The sequence below is a fragment of the Pecten maximus genome, chromosome 16 (genome assembly GCF_902652985.1).
Source record: "Pecten maximus chromosome 16, xPecMax1.1, whole genome shotgun sequence".
Classification (NCBI taxonomy): domain Eukaryota; kingdom Metazoa; phylum Mollusca; class Bivalvia; order Pectinida; family Pectinidae; genus Pecten; species Pecten maximus.
Window position 1 is genome coordinate 19220523 of NC_047030.1, and position 21743 is coordinate 19242265.

The 21743-nt window shown below is 36.7% G+C and overlaps 1 protein-coding gene across 1 annotated transcript; it reads right to left on the minus strand.

Annotated features, from left to right (window-relative positions):
- Positions 1 to 13406: 13406 nt before the first annotated feature.
- On the minus strand, positions 13407 to 18421 carry LOC117345340 (von Willebrand factor D and EGF domain-containing protein-like). Its single transcript, XM_033908408.1, has 6 exons — positions 18272 to 18421; positions 17831 to 18018; positions 17353 to 17613; positions 16628 to 16727; positions 15916 to 16018; positions 13407 to 13547 (listed from the first exon to the last, which is right to left on the minus strand). Exons 1-6 carry the CDS (start codon positions 18399 to 18401, stop codon positions 13412 to 13414), a joined length of 918 nt encoding a protein of 305 aa, XP_033764299.1. The 5' UTR covers positions 18402 to 18421; the 3' UTR covers positions 13407 to 13411.
- Positions 18422 to 21743: the final 3322 nt, after the last annotated feature.

Sequence of the window (21743 nt, forward strand, 5' to 3'; positions counted from 1 at the left end):
ACATAGACAGTGACAGGACTTGATTACATTTGACACAAGTAACTCACAACCTTACGACTAATTAACAATACTGTACTAATTAGATAAAAGAGATGTGATAAAGCATGCTACATCATCATGATTGATTTAACACAATGCTGTATTTTTTTACAATACAAAAACTTATTAATGTAACCATATCCCCCAGAATTTTCTAAATGAATATTTTGAATTCATACGTATGTAATGATATTTGCATCATGAAGAAATTCTATTGTGCTCAGTCTTTATATTTTTGTCTTACAATAGATCATTTTAAAAATGACGCTGTTATTGATTAATTTGTTGTTGTTAATTACATAAAATTATATACAGTGGTGTCATTTAGTGCATTTCTGTGAGAAGCAGTGAATATACTGTTGGCGATAAAGCATCTTAAAGCATACGTAAGGTGTATGAAGGTTAAATATATGAGACAAAACACAAGTAAATCATATAATTAACCTTTGGGAAAGTGTACATGATATACACGCATTATGTTTTATAAATACAGCTGTACATGGTTGTGAACTACTTAGTGTACAGGAGGATATATCGTTAAACATACGACTTTGGGCACATAGAAAATGAATTTCTGGCCCGCAACATCTCTGTTTACTTTGGTGACAAGATCTTCCAACAGAGTATTGGCATTACCATGAGAACAAAATGTGCCCCTCTTCTGGCCGACTTTGTTTTTAAGCCAGGCTGAACATATTGAAAAGCTTATCAGCACAGGTAATAGAGACCCTACAAACTCCTTAAATTTCACCTATAGGTATGTTAAGGATCCTTAAATAACTCAAACATGTATTGACCATGTCAATCGGATATATCAGGTAGAACTTGAAATCAAGGACACTACAGACTCTTCAACATCGGCCTTTTACCTCGATCTTTAATCACAACACAACCAGCAGGAAGACCTTACATGTTGGCTGTATATTTCAATTTCCAAACTGTTAAGCTGCCAACTTTCGAATGTAATATTCCTGCTTCCCCTTCCACTATCACGAATTCCGTGACAGATGTCGACTACACAGCGATATATTAATACGATCTACATATCATTCGGAAATATTATATTTCCTTATGCGATATGAAGTCATACGCGTTCTGTGCTTGCTGAAATGCTCTGTAACTCCGTTCTCCCTACCGTGGTTCTCATCCTAAGAGTGTGACTGAGTCTGGATTCGACATAGTCTGTTTAGCAGGTAAAGAAGATGACGCTTGCCATTCCAAACACCCGATCTTATATAAATAGCTTAGGAACAAAAAAACAACAACATGACTTGGTGCCCAATGGATGATCCCCATCAGTAAGTCGCCAAGTCAAATATTAAGCTGCTACTAATGCGCCAGGTGGACATCCCTAAATAAAGGATGTCTCCGTGCCCTGGTCGTACACAGCCTTGTAGCGCTTACATAATCAGAGTAACAAATCTTATATTAGGTGATACTTTTGTCCAGTATATAAACAAATATTGTTTTTCAGATTCAGACCATCATCAAATATTGACTACAAACTATTTCTTACTTATACATCGGGGCGTAAATCCAGTTTCTGATGTCTCACCATCTGGACACTCTGTTTCATTTCCTAAAATAATAATAATAAAAAACTGCTCAAACGTTTCCTTCAAATTTCTTTGGCCTCTTTATAGAGTTATTTGAGTATGTTTTCCTTTATTTGAAATCATATTGAAACTCCAAAATCCATTTGTTATTTTCATGAACCATGATATTACATGTATGGTATACAGTGTATCATAAGCTGGTTGTGGCTTGATATCACAGCTTGCTATTTCGTGTAATTGTATTGCATTTTGAATGCATTATGATGCATGACACTTATATAAAATGTATTATATTATATATTACACTAATATTAAAAGGTAATTCACTGGTAATCGCAGTGGATTGATTTCTTTTAGCAAACAAAGGCTAATGTCCACATGTCTCAACAGATAGTAATCCTAAATTACTCTTATCAGTACCATAGCAGGTGTCCCCAGGTCGCGGCAGTAAACAATAAACAGAGTCCTGTGTCTCTTCAGATAGTAGTCGTGAATTACTCTTATCAACGCAACAACCATTGTCCCAAGGACTCGTCAGATAGCATTCGCGAAATACTACCAAGATACTACCAAAGCAATAGCCAAAGTCTCCTGGAAGTCTCGTCAGATAGTAGTCAGGAAGTATTCTTATAAAAAAAATAGCCATTATCTCATGGAGGTCTCGTCAGATAGTATTAGTCAAATACTCTTACCAAAGCAATAGCCAAGGTCTCCTAGAGGTGTCGTCAGATGTAATCAGGAATTATTCTTACCAAAGTAATAGCCTCCTGGATGTGTCGTCAAATAGTATTCGTGAAATACACTTACCAAAACAATAGCCAAAGTCCCCTGGTTGTCTCGTCAGATAGTATTCGTGAAATACACTTACCAAAACAATAGCCAAAGTCCCCTGGTTGTCTCGTCAGATAGTATTCGTGAAATACACTTACCAAAACAATAGCCATAGTCTCCTGGAGGTGTCGTCAGATAGTAGACATAAAAGGAACCACAGTTTTTCACTTGAACTGTCGACCATGTAGGATAGCAGTCTGAGAACACACCGACAGCACACATCTTCACATTTTTAGTCTCTCCGGTATTTGGTAATGCTACAAAAATAATATCAAATAAGTAAAACAACATAAGACATATCAGATTTAAGTCGTCAATTCTTGTTTTTGCAGAACCCTTAAGCACCAAAAAGCATGCCTGATCTGAAATTAATAAAAAACAAGTTATCAATTAAACTAATTCAAAAATTTAACACAATATCAATGGGACGTTTTAATAAAACAACTAAACACAATATTAGTGGGGCGTTTTGACCCAGCAATTACACACAATATCAGAATCAGCCCATGGAATATTTTCAAAGGACAATGTTGAATTTGCTTCAGAGTTAGCCTAGGTAGTGGAACGAATTGATAACATGATCACATGAATCATTTGTAACAAGTTTCCGTAAAACAAGATGGAGCTGTAGTCCTTCTTAAGCGTGGATATTGCACATTTATGCAAGATGAACTTGATTTTGCAGGGCAACAAATTTCTGAAACGGGAAAGCGAACCTAGAAACCTAAGTCAGTGCCATCAAAGAATCTCCTATTCAAAAACACGTGAAAGAGCTACAAGTTTCCTTAGGAATGTTGAATAACTGCTTTTGATGCTAACCACACAGCAATACTGCTGTAGTGGCATTACATGCTTTGGTGTTTGAAAATACTGAATGGAAATGGTAGGAATAGAAGTGTGAAGCGTTTAAACAAGAACCTTTTACCCTCATATGCTTCACTGCATACTATGATCCAAAGAGAAAAATGTGACGCCAGCCCATTTAGTTTGGGTGCGGTACTCTCTCATACAATGGCTTGAAGCTGATGAAAATGATCATCGCATACGCATCCAAAGATTAGCATCAGCTGAAAATCTACTCTCAATCTGATAAGGACCAGGGAGCAATGATCGTAAATATTGGATGGAATTTACCATGTTAGGGACAATCAAATAGGACAGAGCCATTCCATCTATGGCTTCGGCGGATTTACAGCGTTGGGCAATTTTACTCACAGCATAGTACGACCTTTGCTATCATCCAAAATCACCAAATGCGAATGTTGGTTGTCTCAGTTGGCTTTTAATGAGTAAGAGAGTGGGAGGAGGGACTAGTGGTGGAACAAGTCAGCTAACTCAAGTGAATTGTGATCAGATTAAGGGCTTGACTGGAACTCACCAACCATTACAGGAAGTTCTGGAGAACGTTAACAATAGTTTGAGGAGGAACCTTCAGATGTATTACCCTCGTAAACCTTAGTTGAGCTCGCACATTGAAATTAAACTCTTCGGAAAACGCGTGGTTGTCCCAAAGCCAGGGCTAAAGACACTGTTAGATAAGTAACATGGAAAACATCCGGAAATAGTCACAACGACGTGCTACATTTGAAAGTATCGACTCTGATATAGAAAGATAGAACTATATATCAATCGATACAACAGAAAATACCGACAGGACAAAACCGTACTTCTTAATTAATATCTATAAAATCAGGGCACAATATGAACAAATCCCATAGAGAATATCGGCATAATAACGAAACTAAATCAAAATCTATTTCAACTTTATTGACATAGAAAAAGCCAATACTAATAGGAATATACGTCAGGCAAAACCTATCTAAGTGTTTTCCTTACGGTGTCAACAGGTGGTAAGAAAAACATACAAATATATAGGGATTGGACGGTGTTTTTATTATGTTCATACCACCGTAAACGCAATAAAAACACCGTTCAATGCATATATTTACATCAAACAAATCGTTGAAATAACTTACGAAGACAATAAATGTATGGATGTGTTACGACGTTGGTAGCTACGCAGCCGTGGTTGCTAATGTCATAAAGTTCAAGTGAATCTAAGTAAAGACACAATTCAAAATTTTGTTTAATATATTTGACTTTTTCAATTAATTGATTAATTCCCAGTCAACAATTTCCGTCTCGGATTAACTATGGTTGTCAAACACAGTGGGTATTGACACAGCTTTAGTAGTGACGTATCGAATCTCCAGATTAGTTTTTGAGAAAATACTAACTTGGCATTAGCTTTTTGTAAAGAGATCATCGGGTAACAGGAGAAAACGTTAGAATTGCGCCGATCAGTCCTTTGAAAATGGCGCCGCTTAGTTGAAGTTCCGGTAACGTCACAAAGAGAGGTTATAATTATGTTACCGATTCCCGCGCTGATTACTCCGCTGAGCTCCTTTTCAATGCGTTCATGCTAATTCTAACGCACTCAGATTTTAATAATCTGAAGAAGGGAGAGATATAAAATATATATTAACTAAATTGCCCAAAGCCAATTCAAGGTATACTGTTTACTTCTACATCATAGTCGTCAAGCAGGGGAATTTAACTCAGTATATAGCATAATGGGGAACAATATGATATTGGCTCCGTTTAGCGTTGAATGACATTTAAACTATGTCCGAAATATCTCTATATACTGTATGATTTTTTTTTTTATATTTTAGATTAAAATAAATGTATGCTGCTCTGTCACTATAGGATATCTTAATATGGGGGGAAAAGCATTTGCAGATTGATAATTTCAAAATTCCTGCATTATATTTAATTCTAAATGAATTTAATTCGACAGGTTTGAATATATCAACGATTTGGATTATAATAAGCATACTTACTGTCCTTCATCCACACTGGATATTTCGTTCCACATGTTCCCAAATTAGGGGCCGTTAGAGGGATGGTACCGCCAGCACCCGACACTGATCGATACCAATCTGTATCTAAAAGAGCATCATTTTGGTAAATACTCCCGGCGGTGACGGCAGTAGAACGCCATTTATCGTCCAATAGGTGGTGATTCAACTCAGGACAAGGGTCGGTTTGTCCTGGAAACAATGAAAAAAACAAATTAAATCATATCCAAAATATTTATCATAATATTTCGTAATGTTTTTATTTGTTTAATAAGGATGATTTTATTCTTTACACTGATACCAACCATGTGTCGAAAAAATCAGAAAGGAAAGCCAAAACCAACAGCTATGAAACATCCTTGGTGTAAGCGTCAGCGCACACTAACCGTGTATCGAACGGGGTACATATTTAACTACCTTGATGACGCAATGTTTGAACATATTGGTCAATATTCGTGGTTCTGCTTTAAGTGTTATTCATAAATTGCAAGGAAAAAAACAAAAAAAAAAGAAGAAGAAAGCATTTCACTTGTATGACAACCAGTAAGTAGTCGTTTGAATGCGAATCGACACATTCGAATGACATCATCATAAAAAAGTCCGACACTCTCTGACATAGGCCATGGAGAAGGCGATATAACACAGGCCGTAAAGAAGAATATCTAACTCTGGCCGTGGGAACGACGACCGAAATTAGGCCAAAGAGAAATCGATATTACATATAATATAATATATAACAGGCCATGGATAAAGTCTACTAACACATGTCAGATACAAATGTAGAAGGCGATAAAACATATGCCATAAAGAAGGCGATCTGACACAGGCCATGGTGAAGACAATATACTACAGTCCAAGAAGAAGGCGATATAACACAGGTCGTGGAGAAGGCGAACTAATACAGGCCATGGAGAAGGTGAACTATCACAGGCCGTGGATAAGGCGATAAAACACAGGCCGTAGAGAAGGTGATCTCACACAGACCGTAGATAAGGCGATATAACACAGGCCATGGCTAATTTGAACTAACACAGGCCGTAGAGAAGGCGAACTAATACAGGCCATGGATAAGGCGATATAGCACAGGCCGTAGAGAAGGCGAACTAATACAGACCGTGGAGAAGGTGAACTAACACAGGCCGTCGTGAAGGCGATATAACACAGGTCATGGAGAAGGCGAAATAATACAGACCGTGGAGAAGGTGAACTAACACAGGCCGTCGTGGAGGCAATATAACACAGGCCGTAGAGAAGGCGAACTGATACAGGCCATGGAGAAGGTGATCTAACACAGGCCGTGGAGAAGGTGATCTTACACAGACCGTGAAGAAGGTGGACTAATACAGGCCGTGGAGAAGGCGATATAACACAGGCCGTAGAGAAGGTGAATTAACATAGGCCATGGAGAAGGTGATCTAACACGGGCCATGGAGAAGGCGATATAACACAGGCCATAGAGAAGGCGAACTAATACAGGCCGCGGAGAAGGCGACCTAACAAAGGCCGTGGAGAAGTTGATATAACACAAACCGTGGAGAAGGTGAACTAACACAGGCCGTAGATAAGGCGAATTAACACAGACCGTGGAATAGGTGATCTAACACAGGCCAAGGAGAAGGCGAACTAAAGCTGGTCGTGGAGAAGGTGATATAACACAGGCCGTAGAATAGGTGATCTATCACAGGCCAAGGAGAAGGTGAACTAACACAGGCCAAGGAGAAGGCGAACTAATACAGGCCATGGATAAGGCGATATAGCACAGGCCGTAGAGAAGGCGAACTAATACAGACCGTGGAGAAGGTGAACTAACACAGGCCGTCGTGAAGGCGATATAACACAGGTCATGGAGAAGGCGAAATAATACAGACCGTGGAGAAGGTGAACTAACACAGGCCGTCGTGGAGGCAATATAACACAGGCCGTAGAGAAGGCGAACTGATACAGGCCATGGAGAAGGTGATCTAACACAGGCCGTGGAGAAGGTGATCTTACACAGACCGTGAAGAAGGTGGACTAATACAGGCCGTGGAGAAGGCGATATAACACAGGCCGTAGAGAAGGTGAATTAACATAGGCCATGGAGAAGGTGATCTAACACGGGCCATGGAGAAGGCGATATAACACAGGCCATAGAGAAGGCGAACTAATACAGGCCGCGGAGAAGGCGACCTAACAAAGGCCGTGGAGAAGTTGATATAACACAAACCGTGGAGAAGGTGAACTAACACAGGCCGAAGATAAGGCGAATTAACACAGACCGTGGAATAGGTGATCTAACACAGGCCAAGGAGAAGGCGAACTAAAGCTGGTCGTGGAGAAGGTGATATAACACAGGCCGTAGAATAGGTGATCTATCACAGGCCAAGGAGAAGGTGAACTAACACAGGCCAAGGAGAAGGCGAACTAATACAGGCCATGGATAAGGCGATATAGCACAGGCCGTAGAGAAGGCGAACTAATACAGACCGTGGAGAAGGTGAACTAACACAGGCCGTCGTGAAGGCGATATAACACAGGTCATGGAGAAGGCGAAATAATACAGACCGTGGAGAAGGTGAACTAACACAGGCCGTCGTGGAGGCAATATAACACAGGCCGTAGAGAAGGCGAACTGATACAGGCCATGGAGAAGGTGATCTAACACAGGCCGTGGAGAAGGTGATCTTACACAGACCGTGAAGAAGGTGGACTAATACAGGCCGTGGAGAAGGCGATATAACACAGGCCGTAGAGAAGGTGAATTAACATAGGCCATGGAGAAGGTGATCTAACACGGGCCATGGAGAAGGCGATATAACACAGGCCATAGAGAAGGCGAACTAATACAGGCCGCGGAGAAGGCGACCTAACAAAGGCCGTGGAGAAGTTGATATAACACAAACCGTGGAGAAGGTGAACTAACACAGGCCGTAGATAAGGCGAATTAACACAGACCGTGGAATAGGTGATCTAACACAGGCCAAGGAGAAGGCGAACTAAAGCTGGTCGTGGAGAAGGTGATATAACACAGGCCGTAGAATAGGTGATCTATCACAGGCCAAGGAGAAGGTGAACTAACACAGGCCAAGGAGAAGGTGAACTAACACAGGCCAAGGAGAATGTGAACTTACACAGGCCGCGGAGAAGGCGAACTAATACAGGCCGTGGAGAAGTTGATATAACACAAACCGTGGAGAAGGTGAACTAACACAGGCCGTAGAATAGGTGATCTATCACAGGCCAAGGAGAAGGTGAACTAACACAGGCCAAGGAGAAGGTGAACTAACACAGGCCAAGGAGAATGTGAACTTACACAGGCCGCGGAGAAGGTGAACTAACACAGGCCGTGGAGAAGGCGAACTAACACAGGCCGTGGAGAAGGTGATCTAACACAGGCCGTGGAGAAGGTGATCTAACACAGGCCGTGGAGAAGGTGATATAACACAGGCCATAGAGAAGGTGATCTAACACAGGCCGCGGAGAAGGTGATCTAACACAGGCCGTGGAGAAGGCGAACTAACACAGGCCGTGGAGAAGGTGATCTAACACAGGCCGTGGAGAAGGTGATATAACACAGGCCATAGAGAAGGTGATCTAACACAGGCCGCGGAGAAGGTGATCTAACACAGGCCGTGGAGAAGGCGAACTAACACAGGCCAAGGAGAATGTGAACTAACACAGGCCGTGGAGAAGGCGAACTAACACAGGCCAAGGAGAATGTGAACTTACACAGGCCGCGGAGAAGGTGATCTAACACAGGCCGTAGAGAAGGCGAACTAACACAGGCCGTGGAGAAGGCGAACTAACACAGGCCGTGGAGAAGGTGAACTAACACGGGCCGTGGAGAAGGCGATCTAACACAGGCCATGGAAAAAGCGAACTAACACAGGCCAAGGAGAAGGCGAACTAACACAGGCCGTGGAGAAGGCGAACTAACACAGGCCGTGGAGAAGGCGAACTAACACAGGCCAAGGAGAAGGTGAACTAACACAGGCCGTGGAGAAGGTGATCTAACACAGGCCATGGAAAAAGCGAACTAACACAGGCCAAGGAGAAGGCTAACTAACACAGGCCGTGGAGAAGGCGAACTAACACAGGCCGTGGAGAAGGTGAACTAACACAGGCCGTGGAGAAGGTGATCTAACACAGACCGTGGAGAAGGTGATCTAACACAGGCCGTGGAGAAGGCGAACTAACACTAAATAAATTGTTTGTTCGTATTCCGCCCTTGTTTGATTATTATGAGACCATGGTCAATAAATTTTCTCTTCATGTCTACGCACAAACGATCGAGCAAAGGATATCTCTCTAACCGAGTGATATATTGGAGATTGTATATATCAGAATTACACATGATTTTGTCGGTTTTCACGCCCCTTTTATAGTACATGCATCAGATAATCGCCCCATGTGCACTCGATTTTTGAAAATTAACTTTGTATATTGTTTCTTGTTTTTGGCTAATGCTTCATTGAAGTGAAATTTCTAATAATTTTTCAAAAGTCTGTTGTTTCAGGTTTGTGATAACATCAGAACAAAGACCAAGTGTTTCGTGAGAGAGAGAGAGAGAGAGAGAGAGAGAGAGAGAGAGAGAGAGAGAGAGAGAGAGAGAGAGAGAGAGAGAGGAGAGCGAGAGAGAGAGAGAGAGGGAGAGAGAGAGAGAGAGAGAGAGAGAGAGAGAGACACACACACAGAGAGAGAAGAGAGAGAGAGAGAGAGAGAGAGAGAGAGACAGAGAGAGAGAGACAGAGAGGGTGGAACCAATATTATTACTAATATAGTACCCTCGTATATTGTACCCTTTTTTCGATTTTGAGTAAGAGTCACTGTCTCGTTATTTTGTCATTATTTGTACTTTTTGTTCATATTATGCCATAGTTTTATCGAATTTGATTTAGAATTATAGATTTGTTTTATATCGGTAATCTCTGTAGTTTTTGTTCATATTGTACCCTGGTCGTATCTATATTGAATTAGAATCTCTGGTTCCTTATTATGTCGATATTCTCTGTAGTTTTTGTTCACAGTGTGCCATCGTTTTATTGATTTCGATTTAGAATTACGAGCTCGTTATAATGTACAATTATTCAGGAGTACAAATTGTATGTGAATGTCCGCGTGCTTGTCACCAGGTGTAATGTGTTACACGAGGGAACATCCTCCTCTATCCTTACGTAATATTAGCCTGTCGTATATTTTTGTGATTTCTTTATTAGTGGCTGACTAGAGAGGCGAGACCCTTGATTATGTAGAACGTCGGGTTGTCGGGAAACCGTACACTTCATTCCTACTACAAAATGGTGCTGTGACTAACCGTTGAGTAATCTGAATGTCTGGGTCTGTGTTTGTATTGTGTTTTACTAACACTCAGTGTAAATATTAGATGTCATATTCTCCACAGTTTTGCCGATAAATATCTCACCGAGCACTAGTCTCTGGTCTTGAACTGTTACTATCGTATTTGTATAAATTACAGGCGATTAAACTCGGTCATACGCAAAGATGCATATCCCTCCCAAACATTTGTGAAGTTTTAGATACACAGGAGCAAAATGGTTCTCAACAATTGATTTGCAGCTATTGGCAGAGCCGAACGGATAAGAACTGATAAATAATCAACATCGTTTTTTCTACATGCAAGGGAATTAAATGGAATCACCTGCATTTTCCCACACTGATGCAATTGGTGTTCGGAGGCTTGCAGTTCACCACTTGTATGTACTTTCTGGCCTGGACGAAGTCATTGTTTTTGGTGTAAATTTTGAAACCACCATGCCAAATCTGAGAGAAGTATTCAATCGTTTTACAAAAGCAACTTAGAACTTAGCCTTAAAAAATGTTTCTTATTTTGTTCGTTCAAGAATGTTCGGAGTGTCTTGGCCCTTGCAAGCTATTATCACCCACAATGACTGAACTTAATGGGATGTCGTAGGTAACTGAAAACTGAAATATGTGTAAATGAATGCTTTTCGCTATGTATGCGGTGCATATCTGACTAAATGGAGCGTAACTGAAAGTATAGGTGCGTGCATGTAACTGAAGCGAGACTTCAGAAGGCATACAAGACTTTGATTTTGATTTTGTTTTCAGATAAATACATGTATTATGACCGCAGTGTGGTTACAGATAAGCTGGGTCAACCGATAACTTTTGTTCCCCATGATAATATTTAATATTTTTTATTTTTTTTTAGATTGCCTTAGCCATGATGTTTGCTTTAATTTCAAATTTGTAAAAGCAGGTGCAGTGTAGGTAATAATTTGAAAAGATTTTTTCACGGATCTAATTTCTACCTGAATTATTTATACGTCTTTTCAGCGTATCGGGTAGCAAAACACAATATTTGGAATAAACAGAAAATCACTTGACAAAATCCTACCCCTTGTTGAAAATTGTTATTTCTGATCCAACCAATAACGTTTACACGTGTGACGTTTTATTATGATTTCAACATGTTTATTGTGGAACTAATAACAAAAGTGGAAGTGAAAATCGTCTATTTGAGAATATACCTGGATCGCAATGCATTACATACATGGATGCGAATTACACATATATTATACATGTTCCTCATAGTACAACTTTGACAGGAAATTTTAATCTTTATCTTCAGAACACCAAAACAAAGTGCACATGATACATTGTGAGGATATGTTCAATTCGCATCCATGTATGTAAATATATTGTTAATACGTGATACATTGAGATCCAGGTATTCATATCATCTGATAGACGACTTAAAAATGCTTAAAGATGCGGCACATATTTCTGTAGACGGACTAATTTTGAAAACAAAAACAAACAAAAACTGAAGCAGTGTCCAATAATCTTGCTCCAAAAGTACCCCTAAAGACAGACGAAATATGAGTAGCTGATCGAAACGGCTTTACATGTCTACCGACGACAACAACCCAAACACAAATAATATTAGCTTGTATAACATTATTTTGTAAGAGGGAGGGTCCGCCCAGACTGACCGTTTTGGCCAGTGAATGTATAGTATGTTCAATCCCAAATCTACAGACACTGGTCAGCAGACAATTCCAGGGAACTTATCTTGCTGTTTCAGTCAACTTCCATCCAAGACCAAGTTCATCGGGGGTAGAGGAGTATGAAAATCATAAACCAATCTACATTTTGTGTAAAATTAACTCAGGTTTATTAAAGTTAACACATGAAATGATATATAAATATGTATAAACGTGTGTCGAGTAGATGGCGAGTATATTGTACAAAAGTCATAAAGGACTGTCCTACAATCTGTTTCAGAGTGTCAACACTTCATATTAAAACTAATGATATGCAATGTATGCATATAATTCAAACCGTATTTCTTATAACTGTTCCTTATAAACATATTTTTTCACGTAGATAGTTAGCATTAACGTAATCCTGTGGCTCGCTTATTACATTTTTACAAACAAATATCAAAATAGAAAAAAAAATCAAAAAACAAAAAAACAAAATGATAAAAAACAAAAGTATATCTAAATAAAGCATGCTGGTCAATAATGATCTTGCTATGTACACACGTGTACCAAACCACCATCGTAAAATGGGCATGGTTTATACATGGTTAAAACATAATTTGTGTTATTCTGTAAAACTGAAATACATATTGTGCTAACACCGGTTTATGATAATTACGCTATCGCTAGCGACGCAGTGTTGATTTGTAAAACCATGTCATGGAATGGCCCCGGTCCTACCGGCCGATAATAAATCGATGCAAGTTACATTGACCTTTCGGATAGTTTTAGAACGAATGCAAATATGCACTTTATAAAGTGACGTCAGAAAAAAAACGACGTAATTTAGTGATAAAGTCACGAACATTATATTTCTTATCTCTACACCAATAAGAATTACGTAAAAAATATATCTGATATATACATATGTTGTTAAACATATAAAATAACATGGATAATCATAAAGTACTGAAACTGTTGTGGGAGAAAAACAAAAGTTTTATATCATATGAATTTTCAAACTGTATTTGAACACACATAAAATGATTATGTAAATCCAGTACTAACATTCAAAGCTCCTGTCAGTTCTTTTTTGACTGGATGATACGGGCCATTTTAACCACCTGTACTTTTAGAGTGTCATTGACAAAAGGAAATAATTGCGTGTAAGAGATCCTCAATAAAATCGCGTATGTATGCGGCTGGATAGAGTTGATCGTCCAAGACTCGGATATCCTCTGCCTTGTTCCCAGTAATTGTTTCGTCTGTACTGGTATTCCTCGTCCAAGTCGACTGTTTCGGCCTTTTTCCTACTGATAAAGAAAGCACGGTAATATATACGCATAAGGATGACACTATTTTGATATGATTATCTTCAAATACGATACTGTATAACTTTTACACTCTATAAGTATGATATTTATAAGTATGGCGCTCTATAAGTATGATTGATATGCTATAAGTATGCTACTCTATAAACATGAAACTTATTAGGATGATAATGTATTACGATGATGCGCTATAAATAATCGTTTTATACTTTATTGGTTTGAAACTGTTAGCATGAGACTCTATACATATGATACTCTGCAAGTATGATCTTCGATGCTAAAACACTGTGAAGTATGATATTTATCAATATGATATTTTATTAGGATGATGTTAATATTATGATACTGTATAACTATGATACCGTATTAGTACAATACTTTATAAATATGATCTTGCGTTAGTATGATACACTGTACGCTATTGTATGAAACTGTTTTTGTATGATGCTATACAAGCATGATGTTCTAAATGTGTGATACTGTGTATTTATGAACCTTATGAATGGGACACTGTATTTATATGTAACGATTCTCTATTAGTGTGATAAACTATAAATATGATACTCTATTAGTGTGATAACCTATAAGTACGGTACTCTATTAGTGTGATAACCTATAAGTACGATACTCTATTAGTGTGATAACTTATAAGTACGATACTATATTAGTATGATAACCTATAAGTACGATACTCTATTAGTATGATAACCTATAAGTACGGTACTCTATTAGCGTGATAACCTATAAGTATGATACTCTATTAGTATGATAAACTATAAGTACGATACTCTATTAGTGTGATAACCTATAAGTATGATACTCTATTAGCGTGATAACCTATAAGTACGATACTCTATTAGTATGATAACCTATAAGTATGATACTCTATTAGCGTGATAACCTATAAATATGATACTCTATTAGTATGATAAACTATAAGTACGATACTCTATTAGTGTGATAACCTATAAGTATGATACTCTATTAGCGTGATAACCTATAAGTATGATACTCTATTAGCGTGATAACCTATAAGTATAATACTCTATTAGTATGATAACCTATAAGTACGGTACTTTATTGGTGTGAAAACCTATAAGTATGATACTCTATTAGTGTGATTACCTATAAGTACGTTACTCTATAAGTGTGATAACCTATAAGTATGATAATCTATAAATATGATACTCTATTAGTATGATAACCTATAAGTACGTTACTCTATTAGTATGATAATCTATAAGTACGTTACTCTATTAGTGTGCTAACATATAAGTACGATACTCTATTAGTATGATAACATATAAGTACGATACTCTATTAGTATGATAACCTATAAGTACGTTACTCTATTAGTGTGATAACCTATAAGTACGTTACTCTATTAGTGTGCTAACATATAAGTACGATACTCTATTAGTGTGATAACCTATAAGTATGATACTCTATTAGTGTGATAACCTATAAGTACGATACTCTATTAGTGTGATAACCTATAAGTACGATACTATATTAGTGTGATAACATATAAGTACGATACTCTATTAGTATGATAACCTATAAGTACGCTACTCTATTAGTGTGATAACATATAAGTATGATACTCTATTAGTGTGATATCCTATAAGTACGGTACTCTATTAGTGTGATAATCTATAAGTACGATACTCTATTAGTATGATAACCTATAAGTACGGTACTCTATTAGTGTGATAACCTATAAGTACGGTACTCTATTGGTGTGATAACCTATAAATATGATACTATATTAGTGTGATAATCTATAGGTACGATACTATATTAGTGTGATAACATATAAGTACGATACTCTATAAGTATGATAACATATAAGTACGATACTCTATTAGCGTGATAAACTATAAGTACGATACCCTATTAGTGTGATAACCTATAAGTATGATACTATATTAGTGTGATAATCTATAGGTACGATACTATATTAGTGTGATAACATATAAGTACGATACTCTATTAGTATGATAACTTATAAGTACGATACTCTATTAGTATGATAACCTATAAGTATGATACTCTATTAGTATGATAACCTATAAGTACGATACTCTATTAGTGTGATAACCTATAAGTATGATACTCTATTAGTATGATAACCTATAAGTATGATACTCTATTAGGGTGCTTATCTCTAAATACGATAATCTGTTAGTGTGGTAATCTATAAGTATGACACTCAATTCGATTGATAACCTATAAGCATGGTACTCTTTAAGCATAATACTGTATTAGTATAAAACTGTTTTAGTATAATACTGTAAAGCATGAAACATAAAACTACTCTACTAATATCGTATGAAATATTTATACATACGAGTTCACGTGTACGGAGATGAGTTTAGTCAGCACCAGTATCACGACGGCACATCCCAATACTCCTACAACAGCGCCAACCACTAATCCAGTGTTGATGTATCCTGAAAAGACAGATGAAAATGTTCCAATTTTCACAGTTTAATATAATGATGTTATCAGATGGTACAGTAGTAACACGCTTGTCTTTCACCTGGGCAGCCGGAGTTTGATTACCAGATCGGAAGCATTGGGTCAATTTTTGTAAAATAATTAGTTTCATGGTCATGCCCTATAGCAATGATATTTGTTATAGTTTTTAATTGCTGGGTGGTAAGCTATGTTACAGAATACTATAAATCCACGAGGTTTACCGTTACCCGGCATGTCATATTTTATTTCTTATGAAAAGTGACACAGGTTCAAAATAATGTCTATTTAATATTCTTTTTCAATTATTCAAAATCCGAGATTTTCGTAATTTATTTCATCATGGTGTTTGAGGACCTCACGTTCTTTATTTCAATTTTTATTTCGACTTTTCATATCTTGGCACCAAGCATCATTAGCGAGGTCTAGAAGGCAAAACCAACTTTAAGATCCATTGCTATATTAGGCACAATTCAAGGTGCTCTCTGGGTGCCTTTGTACAATACTTTATTTGTCAGATTTCTCGAAAACATTTTATAAGTTTTAAGATAAAGTACACAAGACGGAATAAACTTAGATAATACCATGATGTTGATCGTCCTGTGTTGTAGGCAGTGTGGTACTGACGGAGCTGCTGCTGGGGGACGTTGTAGGTAACGTAGATGTTGTAGACTGACAAGAGCTCTGTATCATAATAAAATACAAATACCAGATGTAACGTTTGAATATCGCTAAATCACGAGTCATCAATTAAAGGTCAACTATATAGGAAAATAATGTTGAATGTTCAAAACCGAATAATTATTTTCTTCGCAAAATAGCCAGTCATGTAAAATAACAAAATGTTTTCCTAGATATGTAGTTCCTCTAAAACATTATTTGAAGCAGGGGTTAATTTTAAGTCAAACACATATAAATATGTTGTTTATATATGCTAAATTACATATCAACAGCAAGGACAATTGTTACTTTGCTAAATACAACATAGTGGTTATTTATAGGCTTTTAAAATATCACCTGATTTTCTATATAGATGACACTTAAGTTATCATGCATTTTCAATAACCTGCAAACAATTGATGTAATCAATACCACAGTTTTATAATAGTGAGTTGTTTAGTCCCAACAACGATTTCTACACTTTGATAAAATCGATTATACACCTACCAATCAAATGCATGATATACAAATTGTACATGCACGTTTTTGAATGTACCTTATGGACTGTACTGAATTTTTTTTATTATGATTTGTTTATTTGTAACGGAACGGTAACCAATGACAATCAATGATTCATAGTATTACCTACCTTTACGTTACACGAGATGGACGTTGTGTTACAGGTAAAGCATGTTGAGTTGTAAACGAGCATTAATACGTCATCACTGAAAACAACACCGTCATTTGAAACGCTGAGGAAAAATCCCTCTGCAATCGCAGCATTGTCATGCGCAGATCGCCTTATCCGGCGAGATTGTGGTATAGAACATGAACAGCCTATACCACCGGACATTGGTACAGCTGGAAATGTCTCGTTCTGTGACGTCAGCTGGTATGTTGATTCGTGTATCTTAAATGACAAACAAAATAAATCAGAACAATCGTTTCTAATGAAGAGATGCTCGCCGTCACGTATGCTGATGCAACTATTTCGAGAGTTTACAAATTTTAAAATGAATTTCTTTAAAAAAATACTTTCATCAATAAGCAACAAATTAGAGGACAACCATTATACGTTCGGGAAAAAGACTTGTTACGATTATTAACGAGTTCTATTTTATACTCACCGTGAGATGGACAGCTCTACAAGTCACATTTTCACTTGCAAAATTCGAGCCGGAGACATAGAAGGTAGTACAAGCGTATACGTCACTTTGACACAGTCCTGGGTTTGTCCGTGATGACATAATAGGAGGTAATGATCGCCGTATAGAACAGTCACTTCCCTCGAAGTCGTCAAAACATTCGCAAATTCCTTGAAGATAAAATAACATTTAGAAATTCATTATTACTTTTTGTAAGGAAGCACCCAGAGTTTAAAAGAAACTGATGAAAGCTTCGAATAAATATGAGATTTATAGCTTTGATGCATAAAATAGATAAATAAATAAATAAATGATAAAACAAATATATAGATATAAAATGCGTACACGTGCACTGGTACTAAACAGTAAATCAAACCTTTTCACTTAAAAAGTTATCATTTCCTAAAAATAAAACAACTTTACCGTTTGTACATCTTCCGTTTCTGGAGCAATTATTCCTACAATCTAGGTCCAACATTTCGCCTAACACCGATTTGCCAGGTGTACCAGGTGATGACGTCATGGTGAGGTTTTCGAGTCTGACTACCGTCATCCGGCAACTTTCGGACAACGTATCAGTCGTTGACTGCATATACCTGGTGTCTCCAATTAGCTGAAACATTACATATAATATATTAATATTTTACTTCAATATCAGAAAACAAAATTAGGATGTAATCTTGTAGTCCGTCGTTTTTTTTTACGAAAACTAAGCAAATAATATAAGTCTGCATGTAGCTTTGACTATATAGAGCTGCAATAATATATAAATATGTTTCATTTATTTATAAAGTTAAGTTTTCATTGACGAGATTCAACATGTAAAATAATGAGCAATACTACGCTTCAAGTGTTGTTATTGGAGTAATCTCCCTTGTTTGGTTTACAATGTCATATCAAAGTAAAACAAAATTAAATTATCATTTAAACCCAAAAATCAAAAACCCCTTTTAATTAAACTAAATTTTTTTTAAGGGGAAAACATCGTTTAAAAATTGACCCAGCTAAGAAGGAAAATGAGGGGTTTCCCACTTTGCTTTAACACACCCCTTTTTTCAAACCTAACCCCCTTTAGTTCAGGGGGGAATATGTTGTACAAAAGTTTTTTTTTATTCTTTTTTTAAAGCGGTCAAGTATAATATTGACCTTAATTTGACCACCAAAAAATAAAATCGGGGTGCAAAAATTAAAAGTTTTTTGGGGTTATTTATGGTTATGATTTTAAAATTGTTCAAGGGCCAAATAAAAACCTTTTTTCAAAAATTTTTAAAAAACTGGGACGGGCTCAAAAAAACCCACAAAAAAAATTAAAAAATTTAAATTTAACCCTTTAAACCCCCAATTGGGTAGAAAAAAAAAACACCTGGGGTTTTAAAAACCGGTTTTAACCCCTTTCCCGCTGTCTTTTTCTTTTCCCCGGTAGTATCTTTTTCACTTTTTCTTAAAAAAACATCGTTTCCCCAAAAAAAAGGGGCTGCGGGGGTGCTGTCCCCGGGACGTTTCTTTCCCATCCTTTTCCAATGCCCCAAAGGGGCTGGTCAAAATAAAAAAAACAAAAAACCCTACCATTTGCTTTTTAAAAAAATTTAGTCCCCACAAAAATATCGAGAAAAATTTTCATGATCATTTCAAATATTAAAAAATAGGAAAAAATTTAATCTTAAATTTTTTGACAAAAAGGGGAAAAAAAATTTACTTTTTTTTTGGGGGGGTTTGGGGGGATTACCGTGGGTTTTTAGGGTTTTCGGCCGTCACTCCCCAAAGAAACTATTGGGAATTTGGGCCCCCTCCCTTCGCCGTCCCCTAAAAGCCCCGTCTTGTCTCGAAGGGGTTTTCAGATGCGACCGCTCCGACAAAAAGGTTCATCCCCAAGATTTGAAAAAGTGTGGATCCAATCCAAAAACAAGACCCGTGGCGGATTTTGGGGTTTAAACTTTCAAACCGTAGTGACTTTCACCATAAAGGCTCGGTTTTAACATTTAAAAATTCCCTTGGGGGGCCCGTTGTATTTTATCCGGAAAAGCGGGCCTCCCCAAAAATAGATACGAACCAGTTTGTCCCGTTTTTTCTGAAATAAAACCCCAGCTTCTGTTTCAGTCAAAAAATTTGGAAAAATTAAAAGTGTTAATTTTTCCCCCAGGGTTACAAAAACTGTTTAATTCTATCCCGAGAAGGGAGGGGGCAAACCTGGCTTAAAATACAAAACACATAAAAAGAAAGAAAGGTTAAACCCAATTAACCCAAAAATTTTTAAGGGGCCCCAATTTTTAAAACCAAAATCCAAAGGGTTTTACATGGAAAAAAATATTTTTTTTACTTTTTTTTTCTAAATTTCTTTTGAAAACCCCGGAAAAAATTTCCTTTGAGAAAATTTAAAGGGCAAGGGTTTTAAAGGGGAACATTTTTAAAACAAATTTATTTTTTTTTAATTTTTTTTTTTCATTGAAAAATTGAAATTTTTTGCGGAATGTTTTTAAAATTTTTTTTGGGAAAAAATTTAAAAATAAAAAGCCCGGGTCAATGGTTTTTTAAGCGTTTTATGTTTTTCAAAGTTTACCTTTTTATTATTTGTTTTTTTTTTAAGTTTTTATTTGTTTAAACCCTTTGAACTTGAAAATTTGTTTTTTTGGAAAAAATGTTTTCCTTTTAAAAAGGTTTTAAATTTTTAAAAAACAAACATATAATTTTCCCCCAAAAGTAAAACCTGTTAATGGTTTAGGCCCCACAAAACTTGAATTTGTTATTTTATTTTTGCCCCTAAAATTGTTGTTTTAAATTGGGTGGGTTTGTTTTAATTTGTTTTTTAAAAAAAAGGTTTTTAAAAAAAATTTCCTCATTCCCTTCCATAAAATTTTTTGGGGTTTTGGGGTAAAAAAAAGGGGAAAAATTACCTAAATCCCCAAATAGAGTTTTCCCAATTTAACAAAACAAACCCCGGTTTTCCCAATTCAGCAAGGAGGGGAAATTAAAAATTGAAAAAGTTCCCCAAAAACAAAAATAGAACATTCGCTTCCCAAAATGTTTGTTTTCCTTTAAATTTGGAATTATAATAAAAATTGAGGGGCAAAATTTTTGGACAAAATACAGTTTTTTAAAAAAAATTTTAAAAACAAAAAAAAAATTTTAATAAAATTTTTAAAAAAAATTTTTCTAAATTTAAACAGTTAAATGTTGTTTAAAAACTTTCTTTTAAAACCCCAAGTTAAAAACTTTTGGGTTAAATCTTTCCGTGGAACCAAAAGTCCCCCAAACTTTAAGTGAATGGGGGGGTTTTGGGTTGGGAAAATAAAAACCAATGGTTTCCCCGGTTGGGGCTTGAGGGGGTTAAAAACCCCTAAGTTTGTTTGGGGGCAATTTATTTTTGAAGGAAAAAATAACAAAATTTTTAAAAACCCCCAAAACCCTAAAATTTAACTTTGGTAATTATTTAAAACCCAAAAAGTTTTTAAATTGTCTAACAAACCCGGTTTTTAGTTTTTATTCTTTCTTGGAAAATTATCCCAAAACCCCCCCCCAAACGAATTTGGCCCTTTTTCCTTTTTTTAAATTTATTTCACAAACAGATTTAGCCGGTGAAGGCCCAAAGGGAATTTGGGGGAAAAACCAAGCGGTATTTTTTCCCTTTTTGGAATGAGGGGGGGGACAAAAAATTAAATTATGGAACCCGTAGGCTTAAGGTTCTTTTTTTCGACTTATGAAAAAAGGGGGCCAAATTTCTTTTCCAAAAAATTACCCACCCTTCCCCCAATTTTTATGGGTTCTTTGGGAATTAGGGGTTTTATTCCCTCCCTTTAACCAAAAACGTCAAATTTTTCCCCCCCCTTGAGCTTTCCGTTTTTTTTTTTTTGTTGCCTCCACAAAAAAAACCATCAGTTTTTTTTGGGCCCTGGTTAGT